The following is a 14,233-nucleotide window of genomic DNA, read 5'->3' on the forward strand; positions in this document are numbered from 1 at the left end:
ACGACCTGCTAATGAGTAATAGATGACTAGAAAGTAAAGTTCCAAGTGTCAACTAGTAACACTGAGGCAAGCCAATTATAAAGTCTGAATTTGTTCTGACTGCATATTTTGTCCGTGCTAGTGAATAAAGTCTTAGTTTTCAAGAGGTTTATAGAAACTGGCTTCATTAATAAATAATGTGTTAACCATTTGGAGCACAGAATAGGCAACTAGCAAGAACATCATTTAGGTTGTCAGGTTGTGCAAATTCAATTTGTGGCTATCAAGCATACCACTGATTTACCCATTAATGCAGTACCTGAAAGTCTGTATTAAAGCTGCTATAGTCAGTTTTTTTATATTAACAATAGATCAAATTACTACAAGTAGAGAAAAAGAGGTCACGCATAGAGATAGGAGATATTTATCACCCGACTTCCTACAGAGTGTTTTATCGTCTTGTAGCTCATTGTTTTGGTTTTACAGCCTTTAATGTTTTGGTTAACTCTCACAGTTTCTGGCTGTTTTCAGCTAAAGAACCTGCCCAACACCAACCTGCAGAAAAGTTAGAAACTAGCTGGTGATCATAGTGGAGCATTAGCTGCTAGATATATTTCTGTCAGGAGTTGATAGACAACCACACAGAGCTAAAAAAACAAAAAACAAACAGTGAATGTTGGACTGAGGTCAAAATAAATGTTGCTCCACATCTGCTGAATATGAAAAAGAGCCACTGTTTGCTAACATGTTCGCCAAATCAACTTTTTAAAATATGTCAGTGTTGCGTTAACAGCTTGATTCTGGTGCCCTACGTTGCCAAAATACTAATGGACAAATAATTTAATGTAGGTTTAAGGAGTCACTTAACAGCATCAAGTCTGCAGTTATAAAGGTATAATTGGCAATGAAAGTGGTACCACATAAGGTAATAAACCAGCTGATATCTAACAAACGCACCATAAAACTTAAATGCTGCACATAACAAAACTGCTTTTCATGATACCATTTTATAGAGGGTTAGTTGCATATAGTTTAATTGTGGTTGTACCACAAATCACATTTCACTTCTAAATGAAAAAAAATGTTCACTCAACATAATCATAATCAAATATGTTACCATTGTGTTTAGCAGCATTAGGAAATATCAATAACTAACACGATAAGAACGTTTAGTTGTTTCAATTTTATCGAAAGCTCAATAGTCACATTTATTGACACAAGACTGATTAGACTGATTAGACTGTTGACTGAGAATAAACAGAAACCAGCCAGTCATTCTTTGATTCTTTCTTTCACTCTTCCTCCACTGCAGCAGTGACCAGCAGTGATTCATCACGTGCCGCTCTGCTTCTTGCTGTGTTTAGGTCAGCCAAGAAATGTATGCGATCATGTAATTTCAGCCTTTTCTGCAGCACTTGGGCTGTTCCCACAAAGCTAAATCAATCTCTACTACAAACACAGCACGGGTAAAACTGTAATGAGAAAATCATGATTAAAATATTAACTATTAACATTAAAACAACTATCAATTTTGTTTTTAATTGAAGGTTCCAGACAATAAGTAGTGATGTTTGTTATGATGCAGAGGATTTCACTAAGAGCTGAGATTATTATTTGATAAACTGATGGCAGTTTTTTTTTAAGCTGAAACCTTCTCTGGTTCCAGCTTTTACAATGTGAGGATTTGCTGCTTTTCTATCTTTTCTATCTTTGTAGACTGCATATCTTCAGAGTTTACTCTGTTTTAAAAACCCAGAAAAAAGGCGGTCATGTTCAAATGTTTTTGTTTTCTAGACAGAATAAAGCTCTTATAAATCATATTTCAACACCAACACAAATAAATATTCTGTAAGGAAAAATAATATTAGGTTTTTTTAAAGGGCTGAGTAGATCATCATATTTTTCCACAGTCTATAATGAAAGCGGGTTTTTCTGCTTGTGAACTTACGAGTAACTGCATGTCCTTGTCTCTGCTGGGAGTGTGCCTGGTTAAGAAAGTTCTGGTAGCTGGAAAACAGACAAAACAGAAGGTCAAAACAACACAGAAATTGAAAAAAAATGATTGATACATGTTTGAAGAGTCCTCTTTTTCTATTCACCATGCCTGTGAGTACTTATCTTTGGGTGCATCTTTGGGTCACCATTGATGTTTAAAGCCTCCTAATCAACCTCTCTGCCTCCTGAGGCTCCTGTTAGAACAACATTCATTTTCTTTGCGGTCTATAATCAATTTAACTTTAAGCAAAATCTGCTGATATTTGGGAAACTTGCCTTGCAAACATTGGACTGCAGTAATCCAGTATAGGCTTTGTTATGGCTCATTATATAGTGCTGGCTGCTTTCTCTCTCTCTTTCTCTCATATATACACACAAATCAGCAATGAGTCACCATCATCGCACCATCACTCTGGCACAAGGAAAACCTGTTCCACACTCACACATACACAAACGCACACCTCCACAGTGCTGCAGTGTGCGCACAAATACAGTGCCTGAGTGCGAGAGAGGATAAAAACATACAGTACCAACGGCTCTGTTGTTAACAACAACATACTGAGCCACTTTATCCCAGCAACAGATGAAGAGAAATCTGAAACACGAGCTTCACAATTAGTGTTAAAACCAAGGAAACATAATGATCAACAGATCTTAAAGCCTTCCTGTTCACTTCGAGACTTCACCCTGACAACTGATGAGGTCATCATCATGTTTTTTATACATCTACCTGCAACTAAACTATGTTATTTTTCAGATGTATACTGTGTAACAGCTTGACTAGAGTGTTGACATAATCCATCTATTGATTCCAGGAAAAGCTTCTTGGTTATCAACATTATGTAACACTGGTTTGTGCTACCAGAATGTGACTACCTACCAACCACCAGATACCACGATTAGCAAATACCTACAAGTATTTGTACAGTAATGCAAAGTGCTCATGAAAATGCTCCGTTGCCTCTGTTTGCTTGCACTGCCACCCAATGGCCATGTAATGAAATGCACAAACATACTGTGAAGCTTATGTAAATATACTGTACATGCATGTATAAATATGTTCATATTTACAGAGGGTGAAGACAATAACACAGAGACTTAAGTTCATAATATTATTTAATTGTGTGGATTGTGGTGATGTGTTTTATTGAAATATATTATAGTGCACATGTGTTTCTGTTATTGCATATAACCCCTTGAACACATTAAATGTTTTATGTTGTAAGGCTGAAAACACTCTTCTTCCAACTTCGTTCACTTTATGGTCAGAAGTATGTTGTCACCGAAACATTACAGTCATATCTGATTGTTGTACATCTCATTCCAAAACCAATGCCAGTCACATGCTGCTATGAAAGCCTCCACTCTTATAGGAAGGATTTCCACAAGATTTTAAAAACCTGGCTGCAGGGATTTGCTCCCATTCAGCATCAAGAGAACTGGCAGAAATACAGTCAGTACAGCTGGCTCTTAACTGGTCCAGTCTGCTTAAAGTGAAGTCAGACCTGAAGCAGTTTACATACCTTCAAAGAACTCATCTCTATCATTGTTACAATTACATGTTTAATGTGTGTGTGCTGTGTGGATAATACTGTAGGTGAAGAGGCTAATTCTTCTTCTTTGACGCATGAAACAAGTTGCTTGCTTAGGATGTATTTTTATTTAATATGAACTGTGATATTTTTGATAATCATGTACCAAAAGTAAGGATAAAATAATATTAAAGTTCTTTTATAGTTTTATCAGCAATCTGTTTGGACCTCCAGGGTTGGTAGTATGTACCCATCATCGTCAGGGACATTTGTTGCGCCAAATTCACCCCTTTTTTCCCTGTCATCTGACTGCTGAAAAAAATAGGGTAAGCTTAAAACTTTCCTTTTTGATAAAACTAGTACAGTAGTTAGGGCCGGCCAGGCATGTCTTGGACCAGCCCCTAGTTTATGCTGCTATAGACTTAGACTGCCGGGGGACTCCCATGATGCACTGAGCTACTCTCTCTCTCTCTCTCTCTCTCTCTCCTCTCTCTCTCTCTCTCTCTCTCTCTCTCCCTCTCTCTCTCTCTCTCTCTCTCTCTCTCTCTCTCTCTCTCTCTCTCTCTCTCTCTCTCTCTCTCTCTCTCTCTCTCTCTCTCTCTCTCTCTCTCTCTCTATCTATATCCATTAACATTCATGTACGATTAATGCATTCAATAACATAAACTTCTTCCCAGGAGTTGTCTGTGCTTTTCTCGTCTCAGGGCTGTAGACGTCGGGATGACAGATTCCAGTCCCGGACCTACTAGCTTCAATGTTGTTTTTCAATGTGCTTCTCTCTCCTATCCTTCCTCTCTCTCCTCTCTACCCCCCAACCGGTCGAGGCAGATGGCCGCCCACTTTGAGCCTGGTTCTGCCTGAGGTCTCTTCCCGTTAAAAGGTAGTTTTTTCTTGCCACTGTCGCCAAGTGCTTGCTCATGTGGGAATGTTCGGTCTCTTTAAAATGAAACCTGACGAGTACGGTTTACACCTGCTCCATGTGTAAAGTGCCTTGAGATGACTTTTGTTGTGATTTGGCGCTATATAAATAAAGATTGATTGGGATTGATTGAATACTGAATATTTGAATAGTTCCTGTTAAAAATCTTGCAGTGGGACCTGTTATTACTGGTTGACTCCACTGCACAGGAAGTGGTAGCACGGTTGAGCCCTGGTGACACTGAGTGCAAAAATAGCTGAAACCAACATAGCCAAAGGTGTTTGATGGAGTTGCGGTCGAAGCTCTGTGCAGACCAGTTGAGTTCAAGTTAAACTCACAAAACGGTAAATGGACTGCAGTTATATAGCACTGATCTAGTCTCATGGTAACCCATTCACACATACATTCATGCACTGATGGCAGGGGCTGCCATGTAAGATGCCAACCTGCTCGTCAGGGTCTAATCTAATTCACATTCACACACACACTGAAACACCGCTGGCACAGCCATTGGAAGAAATTTTAGGGTTAGTAGCTTGCCCAAAGACACTTCAACATGCAGACTGAAGGAGTCGGGATTGAACCACTGATCTTCTGATTAGTGGAAGAAGACCTGCTCTCCCTCTGAGTCACAGCCACCCTCATTTTCTTTATGAACCTCACTTTGTGCACAGGAGTGAAACATGAAATGGCCTTCTCCAAACTGTTTCCACATAAAATATCATTCCATGCTATAGCATTAAAGACTCCCTATAGGCATGTTTTAGAGAAAGATAGAAATACTCTATCTGATTCTTTCTACAACTTCAAATACTTTAAAATAACATCTGCTATTCATCTAATATTTCTGTTACAAAAGTGGAGGCTTAAATGGAGGCATGCTGGACCACAATTAGCTTCAAATTAGTTGTGATATTCCAAATCATGCTCATAGGTACATGCTATATAATTAATGAAGTAAAGGGAGAAACTTTCCACTTTCAGCAGATACATGTGAAAACAGCTTACATCCTTCTGCACAGTGAAGCATAAACATCCAACTTAAAGATTTCCTTTAACAGGAACTGAGGAAAAAAGTCAAAACCTTTAAATCTGCCCCAGACTAAACATACTTTTGACTGTATAGTGAGCTTCTGATGTGTATATTCAGTAAATGTTCAAATAAACATAAACTTACTGGTGTTTTGTTTTGGAGGTGAACTTCCATCGGCGCCTTCTCTCTCTGCTCGTATCGGTCCCTCTCCCTCTGCTCATATCGCTCCTTGTCTCGCTCCTTTTCTCGCTCCCTCTCCCTCAGTGCAATGTGGTGAAGTTTAGGATGGAAATGATCCCTCCGGTTGAAATAAGAACGGTGTTTGAAGTAATGGTAGCGGCTGCTGAAGCCAGGTTTGTAGAATGGATGGTGGTCATCTCTCGGAAAACTGCATCATTAGAGGGGAAAAGCTTTCAGAGCGTCATCGCCATTGTCAATACTTTGCAGGTAAGAAAAACCAACAGTCTCAATCATGTGGGAATAGAACACACTGAAAGGAAAACAAAATACAACATGCTCCCTGTCCTCAGCCTTTCAGTCTTACCGGGGCTTGTAGAACGGCCCTGCACCCTTGGATTTGGAAGAACTGGACATCCATGCCCTCGGCCTGGATGGACTACGCACTCTTCTGATCGGCCTCTTCTCATCCTGAATCAACAGGGGTAAACTAATATATCACAGTGTGCTGCTTACAAAGAGAGCGGAATAATCTTACAGTCTAAAAATGTCATTTAAGACATGACACATTGGAGCAGGACGTACTTTAGTGGAAGACACAGAGCTGTCAGCGGGCCTCTTGTCTGCAGACTCGTCACTGTGTTCTCTGTGCCACGACGTGGAGCCCTGCAGAAAGAAAGCTCTGTGTTAATATGGCATATGATATTATTAGATCAATCAGTTGATCAATAGAAAAATAATTGGAAACTATTTTGATAATTGGAACGTCATTTCTCCAGCTAAAACATTATTGTGGTTTCAGCTTCTCAAATGGGAGGATTTGCTGCTTTTCTTTATGTGAAAGTCAACTAAACATCTTTTGTACTGTTAGCAACATGAAGACATCACCTTGCTTTCTTGTGATGGGCAATTTTCACACTTTTCTGACATGTTATAGACTAAAAATCAAAAGATTTTGTTTTTGTATAATAATTATCTTTCATGCATTCCACCATCAGGGTTTGCTTACAATATTTTACTAACCAAGATAAATGATAATACTGCATTGCAGATGCATATTTCTTAACAAGATAAAGATGTTTTTCGTGTTCAAAAGTACACCGGATTTTCAAACTACGCATTGGTTCATTAAATATAGTGTGAGACAGAGGAAATCAACCCAGCATCCAGGAAATGTATATTACATTTAGTGGTTGTGAACTCTACAAGTGTCACGAGAGTGCTAAACCTCTACACCACACATTAAAAGATAAATATTAAATATGTATATTAATATATTGTATAATAGTCAGTGCTAAACTGTGTCATTACAGTTGCCTCTTGAGAGTGACACTGTGGTAAAATAAAATATATTAATAGCCTACTACTCAGTTTCTAGACAATAAATCTTTACATCTTTAAGATTTTCATTTAGTGCTCTAACACAGTGGTTCTCAAATGAAGGACCCCCATTTGATAAGATCTTGTCCCAGGGTCCCCCATCTGATAAGATTTCTCTTTTTAGATGTTTTATTACAGAAAGTGTATGAGACCAACGACCAAAATAGTCATAGACCCTGTCACTCCTAATCAATTATTCCCCTTTTTGCTGGGAACCCCCTGGAAACCTCTCAAGGACCGCTGGAGGTGGTGGCGGGCATTGAAGAGTCGGCGGAGCGTCACCCAATCGCCACCACATTTCTACCATGTGTGCTTGGTCGTGTGATGCTCATTAGTGCCCTCATGTGTTAGAACTGTTTTAATCTCCTCTGCTGTTAATATACTTGATATTTTTACACTATTTTTCCCAAGTATTTGTAAGATAACTAAAGTGTTTTTTTTTTGCTATCCCGGCTCTTAGATATTTATTCAGCTTTAAATGATTGATATTTCAAGTAATACAAAAATGAAAGTGTACTTGTTTAAAGGGGGAGGGGGCATGTTTAGCAGACCCGCCAGCAATCAAGCACTTCATGACAGCTGTCAACTTTCTCTCTTCACTTCCAGGAAATGGTTTTTACCTTGCTTGGCTGCGGGTCCTGTGGTCGTGCTTGATCCATGCCCTCCAGTCTGCAGGTCGATGTTTAATCTTTATCAATGACTTCACTTCTTCTTCTCCGTAAATCCACACCAGGAAGCGCGCTCGACTTCTCAAAAGTCTCCCATCGGTGAAGCTGAGAAGTTACTTCTTTGCATTTCTGTCTCCTTCACTTTTTCTGAGCTCACAGGCTGCAGTCTGTCAACAATTTGTTTTAATTATTTCGTGTCCTTTTCAGTTAAATATCTCACCTTTGTCCACCAGCAACCTGCGTTGGGTAAGAGTTGCGCAGAAGTGTTTTTACTTCCTTTTTCAACAGCCGCCCAATCAGCTTCAGACTGCAGCCATAAACTCTTATCAAAACCGAAACATTACTGTAAGGCTGTAGCCTGTTGCTTTAATAAATCACGCAGGCGCATTAAACAATGGGGTGAGTGAATTACAGTAATGTGGTGAAAATGTATGTAATTGGCACTTTAACGATATATTTCGATATGAAGTAGAAGAAATGGCAAATATAAAAGTGTATTGTGCCTAATTGCCTCAAATTACGTTCATTTCCCTAAAGTAGCAAAGTTCAGTCTGAAATCTGGGACAATGGGAGGCTGAACGATCTAAATGAAAAACGTCTTTGATTAATGACTTTGGCCTTGTGGTCATTTTAGTGATTACATTTTGTTGTTGCTGTTACAGATAGTATAGCAATGTAGTTATATGAGGCGACTGTAAAAATATTGGTAATAATATAATTGGCAGTTTGCCTAAAAATAGCCTAAATTAGGCATTACAAGACTAAGATTGCACATTTAATGTACTTAAATGCAGACTTCACCACTTTAATTAGCATTGTTGATTCTTTCATCCTTAACATTTAATTACACAGAGTCCTTTGTCACTAACCTTTGGACTTCACAGTTTACTTCCTATTGGAGGATTGCCCTGCAACAATCTTCACATGTGTGGTTTGATAATCCAGGTTTAATTTGACAGCAGTCCCAATCATTAGCACTTATAGAAAAACAAGCAAAATTTGCATTTGAGTTTAGGTGATCCACATTACACTACTTCACACCTGTCAACACCTTTGTTTTACAGTCGGGCTGCATGACTGACTGGGGTTTTATCAAATGGTGGCGCACTTAACAACTTGTGAAGATCTAAAGATAAAACTTGGAAATGTGATTTAGACAAATTATAAGAAGATCTGAGGACAGATGTTTTACTTCCTCATTGAGGACAGCAAAGAGTGACACTTCTACAAATAGTCTTCACTGCTAACCTCATTCTTCCTGTCATAATGCTATTTCTCATGAGTGAAACTGTAATAAAATACATGTTTATTACTTCAAGGACCTGTGATCCCTGTTCATCAATTTACTGTATGTTCATGTTTTTAAATCACTTACCAACAGTGATTTGTGCAAATGTGAATAAAATACGAACATAAATGCAGAATTACTTTATTGTAGTAAGTGTCTTTATCAGGGCATGTGAGCTCACAAATCATTAAACCCCCCTCCACTCACCAGCACAGTTAATGAGTTACATAATTGTTATTTTCTGTGCTGTGCTGAAAATGTTTCACCACTGTCACAGTCGTGAAACATTTTCCAGAATGCCAATAATTAAATATGTTTTAACTTAGTCTGTCGTGACAAAATGAGCAAAGTAACAATGTGTAACAAATAAAAAACAAAACATTTTCTCTTCAGGGAGATTTTTAAACCTGTCTGTTTCTATAATAAATTATAATAGACCTGAACCTACTGTAAGTGTAATATTGGTTGTTTTTCCCGGGACAATGTTTTTATATAGATTCATATCAAACATCAACATACCATCTATCCTAGTACTGTGTCCATGTGTTTGACTGGTAATTGTACATACACAGTACAACAATTTGTGCTGAACATCATAAATATCACACTGTAACCTGTTTTGAAAAACAAAAAATGTAATTGTTAATTGGCCTTTTTACATTGCCTGAAAAGACATAGCTTGAATGGCTTCTCATTATTAAGGTGAGGATGTAATGTGACTAAGTAACAAACTATGAAGTAGGCTGCAGTGTGCTGTCATGTGTCATTGATTTTTTAATCTCAGAAAATAATTGGTGATGAAACATGTTAGTAGGAACACAAAAATATATGCTCAACTGAACAAAAAAACTGCTGTTGGTAAAGTTAAACTCTTGAGCTAGATGTGGCTTTAACTCGAAGGTAAAAAAACAAACAAAAAACCTAAATACCATCAACCACATCAGAATGGAAGAGAGTTCCTAGAAGTAAAATTATTTTTTGTTTACAATTTCAAGGAATGACATTGTGAGAAAAGAGAAAAGCTGAGGCCATCACACAATGACGTCCCCCTCTCTGAAGTTTTGTGTTTCGTATCTCCACCCACTGTGTCTCCACCCATCACACTTTTTCCTGCCCGGGGAGAGAAACAGACACAAACAGAGAGAGAGAGAGAGAGAAAGAGGGAGGGAGGATTAAAACCAAACTAGACACCTCATAAAATGACATGGAGCAATGTAGTCTTGTACTGGATCTCACTTAAGCCACTCACAGGAGGCCCATTTGGAAAGGTAATCCTGAAACAAACATACCATACTGAAGCTGTTTTGTCGTCCTGCTGGTTTCTGGTGTTGTAGTGTTTGGGGTTGAGAACTTGTTGGAGCAGGTTTTCAGTCTTGTCAGGTCAGTGTTGCTAATTGTCCGGTATGAATGTTGAGCTGTGTTTGTTAGGTACGTATTTCTATTCAAATGAGGCCGTAAGAAGAGAGGTACAGTCAGATTTGAATGTATAATTTAGCAGTTTGATACAGTAAAACTAACAAAGTCAGCTTCCCTAAGGTAATCACATGTACCTGCTCTTTTGTGTGTTGTGTATTTTGTGGTGTCACATAACTGTTGAGGAGGTAAATTCCTTTCTAACTGCTCGGGGGAGGGGAACCAGGAGCCAGACGCATTATTAGACACAATCCACCAACATCTCAGTTGTTCAGTTTCTTTTTTTCAGTTTTTTTAGTAATAATCCTTGATTTGAAATATAAATGTTTAATTCATGAGACAGATTTGGTTTCTTTTTCACAGCATCGACACTGCAAAGGACATCATCATCATTTAACATCCCAAAGTCCCTGCTGACTTTGTATTTTGAGTTAAGGTTTGACTTCATGAAAAGACATGAGGTAAGGATGACAACATTCATCTTAGTATCCTGAGAAAATGATCAAATGATAATTCTGGTGATATTTTTTGACTTTCAGACTTTACTGCCCTGTCTTTAGCACAAACATACTTTTTTTTTTTTTTTTTAAAAAGATGCTAAACAATTTACAGATGGGCATTATAGATATTAGAAAATGTTACTAAAACAACATTTACCACTCTGTTGTATCTATCCATCACAGATGTGGGGCACTAATATTTACAAACAGCTGGTTGGTGGGTTTAAATCAAGGTAAACTACGATGTCCGTGTTCTTGGTAATGAAGTGCTACCCAGTGCAGCAGTGTGGCTCACTGATGAGTTTATCATTGTTTTTGTACAACAATTGAGCTCTATAGTACAAAAGAATAGGCTGCATTGCTTTGGCCACACCTGCGGATCAGGTTAACACCTTGTGCAGCAGCCTCAGATATTAGCATATGAATGTGTGTGTGTGAACAGGTGAATTTTGATGCGCTTTGAGTGGCCAGACAACTAGAAAGGCTCTATATAAATGAAGTCCATTTACCAGTCCATTACAGACAAAACTTGTTAGGATCAATTGCTGGTTGTAGTTTTTTCATTTCTTAACAATCAGAAAAAACAAAGAATATCACCAGACTTATCCTTACTGTCTGGGTGTATCAATGATCTGAAAATGTTTGATGTTAATGTGACAAAATCATGTTTTATAGGGTGCAAACTTACTCAAGAGCGCAGATACTACAGGAGTTTAATATGCACTGCCAGGCACTCGCTGGCAACAACAACAGAGGCTTTAAACAGGAGTTCGAGGTAACTAGTTTGTTCAGAAATTGATTTTGGTTTGTGAAGCTAGAAGTGTTAATCACGTGTGCTAATGTCTTTTGCTCTGTTAAGGATCTTAATGAAGTTGGCAAAGACCTCTCTACCAGAGTTGGGGAATCGGAGGCTAACAGAGTAAAGAACAGATACCCCTACATTTTGCCATGTAAGTGCATGAATTAGTAGAACTGTTTAAAATAAGTATGTTTAGTGTGTTTGAGAGATTTATTTGTCTGCTCTTTATTTTGTGTTCACATCCGATCATAGATGACCACTGTCGGGTGAGGCTATCCATCCAGAACTCCCATCCACACTCTGACTACATCAATGCAAATTTTGTGCCTGTAAGAACTCACTCACTTGCTTAACTTAACCTATAACTCTGTCTGTGTATCTGCCTCTGCTTGTTAATGACTGTGTGTCTGTATTCAGGGTGGAGGAACAGAAAGAGACTTCATCTGCACTCAGGGTCCGCTGTACAACACCATGGCTGACTTCTGGAGGATGGTGTGGGAGCAAAACGTCAGGATAATCGTCATGGTGACAGCTCTGAAACACAAGGACATAGTGAGAAAAGACACATTTAGTCTGTGTGTATGCCTGTTGCATGCTAATCTCTATTTACCTCTGACCTCTCTTATAAGAACAAGCTCATTATATTAATTTGAAATTTTGGGAAATACTTTGGGAAATGCTCTTATGTCAGAGAGTGGTATCGGTTTTTTTTAAAATTTAGCTCACAATAGCTCAAAATGTCGAACTATTCCTTCAGTATAATAAGTATAATAAAGGAAGTTTCTTACAAGTCCTAAAGGAATCGACCTTGCAGCTTATTTCTGTGTTTGTAGGTGCTTTGTGAAAAGTACTGGCCTCTGGAACGAGGGACAGTTTATCATGGACTGATCCAAGTGACGACAGTGACCTGCAAACAAGGTCCAGACTATTTTATCACCACTATTAACCTCAGACAGGTGAGTGTGGGACACATTCATCATCCCATTTGGCACCTTTAAACTGCTGCTGTTGACTTCTGTGTGCACTGACCGTACCAGTTATATATCAAAGAAAAAGAAGTCCTTGTTGTAGGATTGAAGGAGGGTGGTTTGTTTTTCAGAGAGACTGTCCAACAGACAGGATAATCACACACTACTACTACCCTGCCTGGCCAGACCGGGGCATCCCCAAAAAAGCATCCTCACTCTGTGCCTTTACTGAGCACGTGCGGCAACATTTGGAGGCCATTCCACGCCTGGGGCCGGCTGTGGTGCACTGCAGGTATGACCTCTGACCTTGAGTCCATCACCATCTCCTCTAAGAAACTCATAATGTTAAAAAAAAAATGTGCCTCTGCTTGCATTAATCCTCTAATCCTGTCAAGTGTGTTTGGAGGTTTATCAGATTGTTGGTTTTTAAAATGAATCCTCTGTTATGTGTTTCAGTGCAGGTGTTGGGCGATCTGGGACATTTGTGGCACTGTTGTGGTTGATGCAGCTGTGTGCGAGGGGCATCCGACCTAATGTCAGAGCTGCTGTGGAGGACCTACGGCTACATCGAGTGTGGATGGTCCAGAATCTGGTCAGTCCAGCACTAACTCTCACCTGTACTGGGTCGTCAGGCATTATGGAAACTTGATAATATGCAAATGTTCATTACACAAGAGGAATTATTATTATACAGTATATATATATATATAAATATATATATATGTGTGTGTGTGTATGTGTATGTATAAGCCTGTTTCAATATTCAAATGGGCACCTGGCTGTTGTTTTAAGACAAACTTGAAAACTGTGATACTACCATTTAAGTGTTTGAATGCATACCTGTGATTCACTCAGAGGTATTTCATTGCATCCTTAGTAGTCATAGAACATGTGCCATAAGCTCAACCATCATATTTACCTGCTTATTCCTTTGTGTGTACTCAGGAGCAGTACCTATTTATTCATCAGTGTCTTCATCACTGGCTCAGTGGAGGAGCCTCAGCATGGTGAGGATACAGAAATAAGCATTGAGTTTCAGCACAGGCAGCGTATTATTAGTCACCATAACGTATGATGACATTTTAATTAGGTGTCTTCTCTTCTCCCAGCAGCCCCCAGACTCAGGGTGCCACTTCAAACATTAAACACACTTTGGATCGTCCTCACAGCTCCTCAGGACCCAGAGACCGAATGGGGAGGAGGAGACATCACCACCACAGACAGAAACCTCCATCAGACCAACCGCAGAACACAATACAGAAGATTTTACACCCTGGAAACCTGCTGAGGAGGTTGCTGCCCTCATCAGTTTAATCTGGGATCCTGACACCTCCTGATCTCACATACTGTAAAGCTGATAAAAACCAAAGACAAGCAAGACACTGCTTTAAGGCTTGTCATACCTGATGCAGAAAAAAAAAGACTGCAAAGATATTGTGTTGCAGCTGCATGACGACAGGCCCTGCAGGCGGGAAACTGGTCTGACAACATGCAAATAAATGTTGGTGAAGAAACCACACACGCAACATTACATACTGTACGAAAAATTAATGAGATAACCTGTCATTCTGGTCAAACCTGC

The 14,233-nt window shown here is 39.0% G+C and overlaps 1 protein-coding gene across 1 annotated transcript in view; it reads right to left on the reverse strand.

Annotated features, from left to right (window-relative positions):
• LOC133987426 (zinc finger CCCH domain-containing protein 18-like) overlaps nucleotides 1-7,950 on the reverse strand; it is a gene marked incomplete in the record, with an annotated part of 9,684 nt that extends 1,734 nt beyond the window's left edge. Inside the window, 5 exon segments of the mRNA XM_062426794.1 lie at nucleotides 1,928-1,986; nucleotides 5,603-5,846; nucleotides 6,003-6,106; nucleotides 6,221-6,301; nucleotides 7,636-7,950. Coding sequence (XP_062282778.1) covers nucleotides 1,969-1,986; nucleotides 5,603-5,846; nucleotides 6,003-6,106; nucleotides 6,221-6,301; nucleotides 7,636-7,674 — 486 coding nt within the window.
• Nucleotides 7,951-14,233: the final 6,283 nt, after the last annotated feature.

Source organism: Scomber scombrus, chromosome 10, assembly GCF_963691925.1.
Source record: "Scomber scombrus chromosome 10, fScoSco1.1, whole genome shotgun sequence".
In the NCBI taxonomy this organism is placed as follows: domain Eukaryota; kingdom Metazoa; phylum Chordata; class Actinopteri; order Scombriformes; family Scombridae; genus Scomber; species Scomber scombrus.